This window comes from Nyctereutes procyonoides, unplaced genomic scaffold (assembly GCF_905146905.1).
Source record: "Nyctereutes procyonoides isolate TBG_1078 unplaced genomic scaffold, NYPRO_anot_genome, whole genome shotgun sequence".
NCBI lineage: Eukaryota > Metazoa > Chordata > Mammalia > Carnivora > Canidae > Nyctereutes > Nyctereutes procyonoides.
Genome location: NW_026575013.1, coordinates 17,336 through 31,546, shown reverse-complemented (window position 1 = coordinate 31,546; position 14,211 = coordinate 17,336). Strand labels below are relative to the sequence as shown.

The following is a 14,211-nucleotide window of genomic DNA, read 5'->3' as shown; positions in this document are numbered from 1 at the left end:
GGAACGCCAGGATCACTCCCTGAGCCAAAGGCAGTCGCTCAACTGCTGAGCCACTCAGGCATTTCATGATTTATTTGATATAACATTAATATCACAATCAAAAAAACAAAGACTGATGAGTGAGGCTACCTCATGCACAAAGTGTGCAGGACAAATATTAGCGGAGCAAGAAGGCAGCCTATGAAATGGGAGACAGTGTGTTCAACTATATACTGAGATGGATTTAGTCTCCAAAAAACAGAAGGGACTCTTAACCTCAATAGAAAGTCTGACAAAACACAGTAATAACAAACACAAATCTCTCTTTAAACAGTTGCTCAGAGATGGGTCGCCTGGTCAGCTCACATGGTTAAGCATCTAACTCTTGGTTGTGAGTCAAGTCGTGATCTCAGGGTCCTGGAATTGAGCCCCAAGTCAGGCTCTGGTCATGGGGAATCTGCTTGAGATTTTCTTTGTCTCTCTCCTACTCCTCTTCTTCTCTTTCTCTCTAAATAAATATATAAAGTATGATTTTTTTAATCTGGACAAGTTCTTCTGTATTTATTTCTCTATAGAAAACAAACAGTGCAGACAGTTGAATAAAACTGTGACTTCACTCTGTTCCCAAACACTTGACCTCATTTCCGCCTGAGTGAGAGGAAGGTCTAGACCTCAGATTGTGGGGAGAGACAGTAGCTGGAGACAGATGGACTCAGTGGAGGTGTCTTAACCTAGTCCTGCTCACCTGCAGGAGAGAGCCAGAGCCAGAGATGCTGGAGGGACAGTTCCTATCACAAAACAAGTCAGACTCTCAGGAACCCCCCATCAGAGGACAAGACGTGGTTTTCTTTCAGTGCGTGGAGACTCCATACCTGAGGACATTGTGGACAGGAGGGTAACATGCAGCCTGATGCAGAGGAGCTCATCATCTGGGTTTAGGGAAGAGAGAGGGAGAAAAAGCCCAACCAAACAATTGTGACCCTGGCCTGGCTGTACGAATGCCCCAGGCTGCACGGCCTGTCATCTCCGAGACTGCTGAGCTTCATGGAACAGCATGTCCTTGAGGTTCCCCTGGGATGGTGGGTGCATCAATAGTGTGACGTCTTATCGCAGAATCCTTTCCCATTGATGGATGTTTTCTTCCTGGGATTATTCTTTAAATCACAAAGGCTTTTGGGGGTTTTCTAGGCTTCTAACAGAAATGAAGACCCTATAATTCATCACATGCCATTTTTACAAGAACATTAGGTTTCTTTATTCTGGAGCAATCACTGAGCAGTGGGATTTCCAGGTCCCCTGGTAGGTCATCCATCTTTAATTTCAGGAGGAACAGAAAAATTATTTTCCAAGGCTTCTGTTTCATTTTTCGTTCCTACTTGCAGGGTTGAGGCCCAAGTGTCCTGCCTGCTCCCCAGGATGTTCTGCTCAGTGCTTCTTTCATACCTGTGCCACCATGATGAGTGTCTAGGGCACCTCATTGTGGTTGACGTGAATTACCCTGAAAGATCCTGGTGGAATGTGTCCTCTCATGGGCTTACATCATGTATGTCTTCCCTCCTGTACAACATATCCATCCACACAAGGCTCTGCCTGTTTTATAGATGAATTCTGTTGTTTTTTTCCATTGAGTTTTGAGGGTTCTTATGATATTCAGGTGAAAGTTCTTTGTTGGTTATGAAATATGTGCAAGTTTTCCCTTGGTCCATATCTTGTATTTTATTACCTTGATAAATACGTGAGTAGAAAAATGTAGCTGATTTTCATAAAGTGTATTCTAAAAATTTGGTGTTATGCATATTGATTTTTACCTAGAACATTCTGATTTCATGATTAATGATTGCTTATGAATAGTTTCTCCATTGATAATATATTGAAAAGTCTTGTTTTCTTTTTCTGATCTCCTCATTGTTGACCTGTCCCCTAATTGGTCTCTACTATATCAGTGTTAGTATTTTATATGAATATAGAATCTGGCAATTGGTTTCAATGTTGCTCTTTTTGTAAAGTGAACTAATTTTTTTCTCACATTCAAAGGTGAACTTGTGATTTCATGTAAGATGCTCTGTTGTATCTGATCAGTCTGGTTGTTCAACGGGTTCATCTAGTTGATTTTTCACAAAGTGTATTCTTGATATTTGGTATTATGCATATTGATATATCTATAACACTCCATTTTCATGATTAATGATTGCCTATGAATAGTTTCTCTGTTGACAATATATTGAAAAGTCTTGTGGTTTTTTTTCCTGGTCTCCTCAGTGTTGACCTGTTCCGTAATTGGTCTCTAGTAACTCAGTGTTTATATGTTATATAAATATAGATTCTGGGAATTGATTTTCATGCTGTTTTCATAAACTACAGCAATTCTGTTCATAATGATGCTGTAAAAATCCAGGTGCATGTATCCCTTTGAATTTGTATTTTTGTATTCTTTTTTCTTTTATTTTTTGAGGATTTTATTTATTTATACATGAGAAAGACACACACACACAGAGGCAGAGACAAAGGCAGAGGAAGAAGCAGACTAAATGCAGGAAGCCCGATGTGGGAATCGATCCCCGGACTCTGGGATTATGCCATGAGCCAAAGGCAGACGCTCAACCACTGAGCCACCCAGATGTCCCAGAATACTTTTTGTTTTAATGATTTTATTAGTTCATTCATGGTAGACACAAAGAGACAGTGACAAAGAGTGAGAAACAGGCTCCTCCCAGAAGCCTGATATGAGACTCAATCCCCAGATTGGGAACATGACCTGAGCTGAAGGCATGCGCTCAATAGCTGAGCCACCCAGGCATCTTAGTACTTTTGTGTTCTTAGAGTAAATGCCCAGTAGTGCATTTGCTGGATCATAGGGTTGGTCTACTGTTACTTATTTGATGTCACACCATATGGTTTCCGAGAATGGCTGCACCCTTGCCCACCCACATCTCCTAACCAGAGAATTCATCAGAGCCTCAGTTCTAGTGGAGGTTGTATCAGGGCTCATTTAACAAGAAGAGCAGAGTTCACCCCGTTAAAAATCACCACATCTTGGCCAGGGACCACACACTTCCCACCACAGGCAAGGAGAGCATGTGTAGACACCTGGCCTGAAGGAAACAGCAGCCAAAAGAGGAGAGCTCAGTGCATGCAACACACACCACAGACACTCTCTGAACCCAGACCCAGCATCCTATGTGAACTCTTTATCATAAAGCTGTTATTCAGGATCCCTGTGTGGCCCAGCAGTTTGGCACCTGCCTTTGGCCCAGGGCGCGATCCTGGAGACCCGGGATCAAATCCCACGTCGGGCTCCCAGTACATGGAGCCTGCTTCTCCCTCTGCCTAGGTCTCTGCCTCTCTCTCTCTCTCTCTCTGTGTGACTATCATAGAATAAAAAAAATAAATCTGTTATTCTGGAGCAGGAACTATAACTGGCTTTTGTACAAACAGACGAAGACAGAGACTTAGAGAAAATGCCAAGATTAAGGAACTCAATTCCAATTTGCTGCTCTGATCCACCTCAGTTTGGGGTTTCTCAGGTTAGTCCCTTTGACCCTGCCAAATGAGACAGGACTACTATTCTGTCTCCAGATCTAGGAGTTTCTGTCCCCGAGGGGATCCTGTACATCAGGGAGACTGCCAGCTTCCCACTCCATCCAAAGTGCATCTACCTCAATGGCATTAAGACAGAGTTGTGATAATAATATTCCCACAATTCTTGTCCTTGTGGAGGATGCCCGACCTCCTGCACAAAGCCCGTGTCACATGTTGAGAGGTGCTTTCCTCTCTATGTCACTCATTAGTGAGATTATGTGCATGGACCACACATGTCACCATTACTTACTGAAAAATAATATAATAATTGTACAACATATACTCAAACACAAATGAATCCACAGGACTGAGATAAGAGTTAGGAAGGAAATAAATTTAGGTGATTTTGACATAAAATTCCAGAATTCCCATTTGAACTTCAGCACATAAAGCAGAGGGAATTCTCCACACGGTCTTTGCTATAACAGCATTGGGAGGGAGGACTTAAGATGCTGGATCAGGGTCTGTGAGCTTGTCTCCTTCCTGGAACACGACAGTTATCGAATCATTCTGATCACCCATGATATCACTCAGAGGCCTGAGAGAACAAAAACTGCGTAGAAACTGCAAAAACTCATAGAAAATTGACCACCTTTTGGATGTAGGAGGTGTGGACGTTGTCATCGGGAGATATAACTGTGGTGATGATGACAGGAGCGAGGCTGATCTAGAATATTCTCTATAGTATTATGAGCAGCAGACAGGATAATCTGAACTTTAGATGTCTGCTTCCATGGGGATGTGCTGGCTTAAAGGTACTCCGGTGGTAAAGAGGGAAGGATCCTAGGATACTAATGGTTCTCCAGATCCCCAGGGTTGTAGGAAGAATGTGTGGCATCAACATGATGCACAACTACTAAGCACAGGGGCATGGACAATGGCTGATGACAGTGAGTCTAGGTGTGGGTTTCCTACTCTGTTTTTTCCTAACCTGGCACTTCTACTGGGACCAGGTTGTGAAGAACAAGTAAGAGGTAAGTGCCTGTTGTACTGTGTCTGCGTGATGTCACCGCATCAGACTGGGTGGATTAAACAACAAACACTCATTCTCAAAACTCTGGAGTCTGGTAGGTCTGAGGTTCAGGTGCAGGCAGATGTGGTGTCTGAAGAGCGCCCACATCCTAGCCCGTCCTTTCCTGTCACCTCACATGGGGCAGAGGGCAGGGAGATTTCCCAGTCCTGGTGTATAAGGGCCCTGATCCCATGATGAGGCTGCATCTCCTGACCTAAGTGCTCCCCTAAGGGCCAACTCCTTCTCCCATCACAAGGGCACTAGGTTCCAACATGGGGATGGCAGAGGTCACATACAGTGAGCTGATATCCACACCTGAAGGATCCATGAGTTATTCCCTGCTGGTGGAAGGTCCTCCTCCACTTTTGTTCTCTCATTTTTCAGAATAGTTTAGTGGAATCTGTCATCTCACTGCATCTTTGAGTGTCACCTGCTAACTCCTGTGATCACCAGTCCTCCATCTCCTCCTCCTGCCTCACCCATGGGATATCCAGCAGGAGACTTTGAATTTCCTCCATTGAAGCAGGTGGGACACTGACTCCACACAGCCCCTCCTGGAGCAGGACCTCATCTCCACCACTGACCCACAACACACACCCTGAGCCAGTGTCCTTCCCAAATCCAAGCACTTATGACGTGCTGAGAGGTCTGCCCTGCTCTCAACAGACCGGATGATGGTGAAAAAGGTTTGCACTCTCCTGTCTGTGTGTGTGTGTGGGGGGGGCTCTTCAGACTACACATCCTCACAACGTACTTCTTGGTGTCCCTTGCTTTCCCAGGTTGATGTTAATATTGATTCTGTCAGTGCGGTTGAAGACCGAGGTCAAACCTGCAATCCTTCTTGTCTCCTTTTGATTTTTGAGCCCTATGTAGTGTCATGACCAGCATGTACTTTATGTTGTTTCTAAAATCCTTGCACATTTGAACCGACAAATACCCACCCTTTACTTCAATGTGGATAGAACTGGAGGGTATTATGCTGAGTGAAATAAGTCAATCAGAGGAGGATAAACATTAGAGGGTCTTATTCATTTAGGGAATATAAAAAATAGAGAAAGGGAATAAAGTAGAAAGGGGGGAAATGAGTGGTAAATGTCAGGTTAGGAGACAGAACACGAGACTCCTAACTCTGGGAAATGAACGCGGGGTAGTGGAAGGGAGGAGGGCGGGGGTGGGGGTCACTGGGTGACGGGCACTGAGGGGGGCACTTGACGGGATGAGCACTGGGTGTTATGCTATATGTTGGCTAATAAAACTCCAAAAACAAATATACGAAATAAAAGAAAATAAAATCTTAGCACACTGGGCTGAGTGGTTATTTCATGTACCATGTATACAGCCGGGACTCCCCTTATAAAGGAGAAGTTACAGTACATGGAGATATGGATAATTGGTATTTTGGGACAGTAGTAAGAACACTTAAGCAGTTCTGTCCTTACACATATAAGAATAGTTGTTGACTAAAACCAAAATGTTTCCAAATCAGAAACTGCTTAAGGATTAAGCAAAGAGGGAGACCCTGTCGTTTTTGGACGTTGGCATATTTCTTTCTATGACAAAAAATTTTGTAAGTTAGAGACTGAATACGTAAGCACAGAATCCTATGCCCAGTAGAGACTCCCGGGGGAAAATACTCCTTGGAGAGGAAGCCCAGACCCTGACGGGAAACCTGCCCAGAACCCCCATCTGCACCTGCTCCTGGGCCTTCAAGACAGAAGTGGTGAGGAGTGTGCACCCCCTGGTGGTCCCGATCCCCTTCCACAGGGAGGTTTGTGTCTGGGCTCACACTGAGGTCGCCTCACTGTGTCCCTCGCACAGTAATACACGGCCGTGTCCTCGGCTCTCAGGCTGTTCATCTGCAGATACAGCGTGTTCTTGGCGTTGTCTCTGGAGATGGTGAATCGGCCCTTCACAGCGTCTGCGTAGCTTGTGCTACTTCCATCATGTAATCCGTGCGACCCACTGCAGCCCCTTCCCTGGAGCCTGGCGGACCCAGTCATGCGTAGCTACTGAAGGTGAATCCAGAGGCCACACAGGAGAGTCTCAGGGACCCCCCAGGCTTCACCAGGTCTCCCCCAGACTCCACCAGCTGCACCTCACCCTGGACACCTGCAGACACAAGACATCCTGGTCAGGAAACTGTCCCACATCCTGTTTCTCTCACTCACCTCCACTCACAGACTCAAGGTCTCTTGTTCTCCATGAATTACCTTTTAAAATAGCGACAAGGAAAACCCAGCAGAGCACAGACTCCATGGTGAGTTGTCTGTGTTGTGTCCTGATCCCTGAATCGGGTCACCTGGGGATCCTGGGGCTGGGCCTCCTCTCCCAGCTGCAGGGTCAGACTGGGCTGGTTTAATCAGTGGAGGGAGGGCCCTATTTGCATGTCCTCTGACTATATAACCAGCTCCAGACTTACATTCGTGTATTTAAAGCCCCACAAGTGTGTCACCACAATCTATAGCAATTTGTGTAGATGGCCCTCTGACTATATGAAGTTCTAAGGACAGTTATTTTTTAATTTCTGGGTTCATTTCAAAAGACACATCAGTATATGTCATTTTCTGGAGATATTTCATCTTGTTAGTAAATTTTAATCCTATATATTTATTTTTGGTGCTAGTGGAAATCGGATTATTTTGTTAATTTTGCACATGTAATTTGTTGTTATTTTGTAGGAATATATCTTTATTTTATTTGCTGATTTTATATACTGATATTTTCGCTGAGCTCATGAGTTATTTCTTCCAGTTTTTATGTGAAGTTTTTACTCGTTGACTCTATTAAGACATTGTCATAGAAAACTAATTATTTTCTTTGCAGGTTACCACAGTTTTCTTTTTTTTATGTAGTTTTCTTGCTACGTTTACTGGTAGGTCCTTCAGGCTGGGGCAGAAGCATTTTCCTCTTGTCTTCAGGATGCATTGTCTGTTCTATTTTTTTACGTGCATCCTATGTTTATTGCAGCATTTTTTAAATAATAATTTTATTTTTATTGGTGTTCAATTTGCCAACATACAGAATAACACCCAGTGCTCATCCCGTCAAGTGCCCCCCTCAGTGCCCATCACACATTCACCCCCACCCCCGCCATCATCCCTTCCACCACCCCTAGTTCGTTTCCCAGAGTCAGGAGTCTTCTGTGTTCTGTCTCCCTTTCTGATATTTCCCACACATTTCTTCTCCCTTCCCTTCAATTTCCTTTCACTATTATTTATATTCCCCAAATGAATGAGAACATATATTGTTTGTCCTTCTCTGACTGACTTATTTCACTCAGCCATAATATGCTCCAGTTCCATCCACGTTGAAGCAAATGGTGGGTATTTGTCGTTTCTAATGGCTGAGGAATATTCCATTGTATACATAGACCACATCTTCTTTATCCATTCATCTTTCGATGGACACTGAGGCTCTTTCCACAGTTTGGCTACTGTGGACATTGCTGCTAGAAACTTCGGGGTGCAGGTGTCCCGTCGTTTCATTGCATGTGCATCTGTCGGATAAGCAGTTGATATAAGGTAGACCTAGAGGAGACAATAAATTTCATTTTGTATGTGGATGACCTACCTAATATAAAGTGACATTCTACAACTCAAATCAGGACAAGGTGAATCATCATGTCCTCTGCCCATTTCTGATTGTAGTTTTCACTTTGTGGTTGTTTAGTTTGGTAATTTATTTTTCGATTTTGGAAACCAGCCTTAATCTGGAGATAGATTTGCAAATCTCTTCTCCCATTGTTTTTATTCTTTTGGAAGATGTTATTTATTTATTCATCAGAGACGGAGAGAGAGATTCAGAGATGGGCAGAGGGAGAAGTGGGCTCCCCACATGGAGCCTAATGCTGGTCTCATTCCTAGAGCTCTAGGACTCCCTGAGCCAAAGACAGATGCTCAAGCTACACAGGCATCCGTATCTTTTCCAGTTGTTAGGTTGCCTTTTAATTATGTTGAGTGTTTCCACAGCTGTACGACAGCTCCTTCCTTGGTGTAGTCCATAGAGTTCACTCTTACTTTTGTTTCCCTTCCCTTTGGAGATTCGAGTACCAAGAACCTGTTGTGGCTGAGGTCACAAAATCTCCTTGATTTTGATGGTTTCTTGCCTCACATTTAGGTTTTTCATCTACTCTGAGTTTATCTTTGTGTGGAGTGTAAGAATGTGGCCCAGGTTCATTCTATTTGCAGTGTCCAATGTTCCCAACACCACTTGTTCAAGAGATTGTCCTTTTTCCAGTTGATAGTCTTTTGTACTTTGTGGAGGATAAGTTGGCCATTGAGCTTTGTTTCCCTTTATGGGTTCATTTTCTATTCCATTGACCATGTGCATGTTTTACTGTCACTATTATACTGATTATATATTTGATGATCACAACTTTGAAATCTGAAACTCTGATGGCTTTTGCTTTTTTAAAAAAGTTTTTATTTACTCATGAGAGACACAGAGAGACAGAGAGAATGGCAGAGACACAGGCAGAGGGAGCAGCAGGCACCATGTGGGAAGCCTGATATGGGACTCATTCCCAGGTCTGCAGGATCACGCCCTGGACAAAAAGGCAGTGCGAAAACGTTGAGCCACCCGGGCTGCACTGATTTGTTTTTTGTTTCAAAATTCTTTTGCTTACTCAGAATCTTTCTGTTTATTTACAAATTGTAGGCTTTTTCCATTCCCTAGAAAAAAGTTGGTGGTGTTTTGATAGGGTTCATATTGAATGTTAGATTGTTGTTGGTGGCTTATACATTATATGAATATTTATTTTTCCAATCCATTGCTGCTATAAACATCGGGGTGCAGGTGTCCTGCTGTTTCACTGCATCTGTATCTTTGGGGTAAATCCCCAGTATTGCAATTACTGTGTTGTAGGGTAGCTATATTTTTACCTCTTTGAGGAACCTGCACACAGTTTTCCAGAGTGTCTCCACCAGTTCAGATGCCTTTGAAACCTAATCCATTACAGAGACAGAATCACATCTGTAATTGGAGAGGAGGTAAAATCAGATCATTTGTCTTATTCATCATCGTCCAGGTTCTGAATTGATGAGGGCCCAGGAGTCCCTGGCCATTTCCCCAGAGGGTGAGGTTCTCAGAGACATTGACACCCAGAGGCAGATAAATATCCAGAGAGGTTCTAAGCGTGGATCTATTCCCAGCTTCAGAAACTCCAGAGCCCAACAGGAGAGACCTCTATTCCCAGACTCACTCTGTACCTGCCCCTGGGGCTGGGATCTGTGGTCAGAGGGTCCTGAGGGGCCCAAGGGACCACATTCCTCTTCCTCTTCCTCACCAGGGCTTGATGCTCCCCTACCTGGTGGTCCGGTGTCTCAGTTCCCAGGTTCCTGAGCATTGGGGTGTGCACAGATCTACTGTATCCAAAGTGGAGCACCAGGTGCATCTTCACCAATGGTGCAAGAGGGGTCAACTTTTCCACAGCCTTGCCAACATCCGCTTTTTCCTGCCTTGTTAATTTTAGCCATTCTGAGCAGTGCGAGGTGATATCGCCTTGTGGTTTTGAATTGAATTTTCCTGAACCTGATTGATGTGGTGCATTTTTCATGTTTGTTGGCTATTTATGTATCTCTTGGGAGAAATATATGTTTGTGTTTTCAGCTCATTTCTTGAGTGGAATTTTTAAACTTTGAGTGCTGTGTTTGCTAAGTTCTTTATAGATTTTGGATACTAACCCTTTAAATAATTTCTAATTTGCAAATATCTTTTCCCCTTTTTGTATTTTTACTTTTAACTGACTCTTTCCTTTACTGTGAAGAACGTTTTATCCTGATGAAGTCCCAGCAGTTTGTTTTTGCCATAGTCTTATTTTCCGTTGGAAATATGTCTTGTAAGATGTTGTTGTGACCAATATCAGAGAGGTTCCTGCCGGTGTTCTTCTGCAGGATTATGAGTGACTCCTGTCTCACATGCAGGTCCTTCATCCCTTTTGAATTTTTGTTATGTCTGGTATAAGAAAGTGGGTCAGGTTCATTCTTCTGCATAGAGCTGTCCAAGTATTCTAACACCACATTTGGAAGGCTCTTTTGTTTACTTTGATTTATTTTCCATTTGTATTTCTGTCGCGTGTCAAGGATGATTTTACCATCAATGGGTGGGTCACTTCTGGGTTCTCTACTCTGCTCCCTTCATCTATGTGTCTATTTTGTACCAGATCCATACCGTCTTAATGATCACAGCTTTGTAAAACAGCTTGAAGTGGGGGATTCTGATGCCTCCACATTTACTTTGCTTTTTCAACATCCATGTGGGTATTTTCTGGTTACATTAAAACATTAGGATTGTTTATTCCAGCTTTGTGCAAAAACTTTGAAGACATTTTGATAGTAATAGCATTAAATATGTAATTTTCTGGGACCTCTGCATTGCTCAGCCAATGAGTTTCCTCCTTTGGCTCAAGGTGTGATCCCAGAGTCCTGGGATTGAGTCCCAAATCTGGCTCTTTTTGGGCTTCCTGCAGGGAGCCTGCTTCTCCATCTGCCTCTGTCTGCCTCTCTGTTTCTCTCATGAATACATAAATAAAATCTTTTAAATACATGTTGATTTCCTTGGGTAGCATAAATATTCAAAAATATATTTTCTTCTAATCCTTGAACACGGAATTCTTTTTTCTTAGTTCTTCATGTCTTCCTCAATTTCTTTTCTAAGTTTTCTACAGTTCTCACAGTATAGATCCTTTACCTCTTTGTTTTGGATCATGCTTAACTATTGTTATTACAATTGTAAATGAGAATGATGACTGGGTTTCTCTTTCTTATGTCTCACTGTCAGTATATAGAAATGTCCCTGATTTCTGTGTTTTGGTTTTATAACCTGTTATCTTGCTGAATTGCAATATGAATTGAGTTTATGTAGACCTCCAGACGGTATGGAGTTAACGCCTGTAGACCTGAGCCCTGTGTGTGATACCCGGACCCTGTGGCCATGGAAAGCCTATGGGTTAGGTTTTTAGGTCACATTTTCCCAGGTCATCCAATGATGCCTGTGTTTGTGGTGACTCCCAGTAATGCCTGAAGGACTGAGACACCATTGGGGTGGGCTGGGTGGAGAGGAGCCTCTGTAGAAACTCAGCACTGAAGGGGGGGTCTGCCAAGATGATGTGCTGATGTAGACTGAGCTTGAACCTGGCGCACCTGTCAGCCCAGGACTTGTGTCCATGAGTTCATGAGTGTCCTACCAGAATCTGAGGAATATGATGCTCGATCGGAGAGTGGGGCAGAGAAATTCATCCATGGCGTTCACATCCTTTCTTTTCTCCAAGCACACTGTCACATTTCAAAACAAGTGGGAAAATTTTTGACCCTGTTGCAGGCAAATCAACAGTCTCAGATTGTGTAGCATAACACTTTACGACACTTCCCAGATAAGACCTCAAGGAGTTTCACCTTTTGTGTCCAAATGGTTGCAAAAATCTGCACGATAAAACGTAATAAAATTTTTTTATGCAAAGTGTTTAACTAGGATCATTCTTTCTGTGTAACTGTCACTTCAAACCTTTGTAGAGAGAATGATGTGCACAAGAGTATATTAAGTTTGTCCAAAACCCCTGACACGTTGGTATCAGGAAGTCAGAGAATCCTTGTTTGTATCACTCCTCAATGACCCGTCACAGCTGCGCTCTCACCGGGGTTTCTGACACTCCCAGGATGTGGGTTCTCACACTGTGTCTCGCACAGTAGTACACGGCTGTGTCCTCAGCTCTCAGACTGCTCAGCTCCATGTAGGCTGTGCTTGTGGATGTGTCTGCTGTCAGGGTGACTCTGCCCTGGAACTTCTGTGCATACCTTGTGGCACCATCTTCAGGATCAATCCGTCCCATCCAATCAAGCCCTGCTCCTGGAGCCTGTCGTACCCAGTGCATATAGTAGTCAGTGAAGGTGTATCCAGATGTCTTGCAGGAGACCTTCACAGATGCCCCTGGCTTCTTCACCTCAGCCCCAGACTGCACCAGCTGGACCTCAGAGTGCACACCTGTGGAGAGGAACAGGAGGGGATGAAGTCATCCTTGACTGGGCCTGGTCCCGTCCTCAGCCTTACTTGTGGGGTGTCCCCTACCTGTGGCCAGTGCCAGCAGGAAGAAGATTCCCCAGCTGCGGTCCATAGTGAGGACTGTGCTCGGAGGGGCTTCTGGAGGAAGGGTGTGCAGGAGTTGGTGACTCAGGGCACAGATATTCCTATACTTATTATCCTAATGCATCACGGACAATTTGCATATTCATGAGATGGAGTATTTCATACTCAAGACAACCCTCATCTAGAGAAGGAGCAGATCATCATCACAGGACTGTGCTATGTATGAACCTGAGGCCCAAGTCCTAATCCTCATTGACGACGTAGGTCCCCTTCTAGATCCCTGAACTGTCTGCAGACAGAATGTCCCCACTGAAGGTCTGGAAGACACAGGACATCCTCCTCATCGTGAAGCCATCTCTGAATGACAGAGCCTCTATGAACCTGATGTTGGCTCTGAGATCTGAATGTCTTATTCGTGGATCAGTGTGTCTCCAATATACTGCATCCAGTGAGGTAATCAGTGCATTCCCACCTCCATCTCTTCACACCTCAGATATGTAAAAGCCATGGAATTGCTTTCCTGCAAATGTGCTCCTCATTGCCTAGTGCTTGGTAAATGCTCCTGACAGAACAGGAGACTTAAACATCCTGTAGCACTCCCTGTCCTACTTGCATTTTATTTATTTATTTATTTTTAAAGAATCTATTTATATATTCATGAGAGATACACACACACACACCACACCAGAGAGATGAGAGAGAGAGAGGCAGAGACACAGGCAGAGGCAAAAGCAGGCTCCACTCAGGGAGTCCGATGTGGGACTCAATCCCTGGCCCCTAAGACCATGCCCTGGGCTGAAGGCAGGTGCTAAACCTCTGAACCACACAGGGATTCCCCTTACTTGCATTTTAGATTGTATTCTGAGCTGGGTGATGGGCACTGAGGAGGGCTCTTGCTGGGATGAGCGCTGAGTGTTAACTACGATAGCAAAACAAACTTCAATTAAAAACTGTTTCCTGAACAAGGTGACCCCGACTTCAAAGAGGAAAGCCTTCTCCAGACCCCTCTGCAGGTGTTCCTCTGGCAACAGCCCTGCGCTAGATGTTCCTTGCTCCCCTGCAGCCTTGACCCTGAGCCTGCAGGGAGGACCCTGTCTGAGCTCACAGGGTATTTACTGCAGGGCCTCTACTCCTCTCTTGCATGGTGAAGTGATGCAGAATATGACACCCCAAGTGTGTCCCTGAAATTTAAGGTCCTTGTAAAACAGCCAGTACAGGGATACCCTGACTCTCCCTGACTCTCTGAGTTGGAAAATTCTTCCAAGGGAAAGACCTCCTCCCTATTCCATGAAGGGTGATTTCATTAGGACAAGAAATAGGATTTGAGGCCCAACAAGGTGTAGAAACAAACCTTACTTCTTTAATAATTTATGTCAACAAACACAGATTTCTTTGTGTAGACATGCTTCCCCACCATTTATAAAGATGTAAATATTAGTTCTTTGCTGACATCTCTGTGACTTTCTATTTTACAATCTCTTCTATAGGCAAAATTGATATTCTTTTTATCTTGTTTATTTTAAGGAATAAATTCATTTTGTATTGGTGTTCAATTTGCCAAC

The 14,211-nt window shown here is 43.9% G+C and overlaps 1 pseudogene and 1 gene segment (V, D, J or C); both read right to left on the bottom strand.

Moving 5' to 3' along the window:
• Nucleotides 1-4,002: 4,002 nt before the first annotated feature.
• Nucleotides 4,003-6,881, bottom strand: LOC129518485 (immunoglobulin heavy variable 3-74-like; annotated as a pseudogene).
• Nucleotides 6,882-12,182: 5,301 nt separating this feature from the next.
• Nucleotides 12,183-12,717, bottom strand: LOC129518405 (immunoglobulin heavy variable 1-69-2-like). The segment is given in 2 exon segments: nt 12,183-12,547; nt 12,632-12,717. Coding segments are annotated over 2 exon segments (411 nt in total).
• Between the last annotated feature and the right edge of the window lie 1,494 nt (nt 12,718-14,211).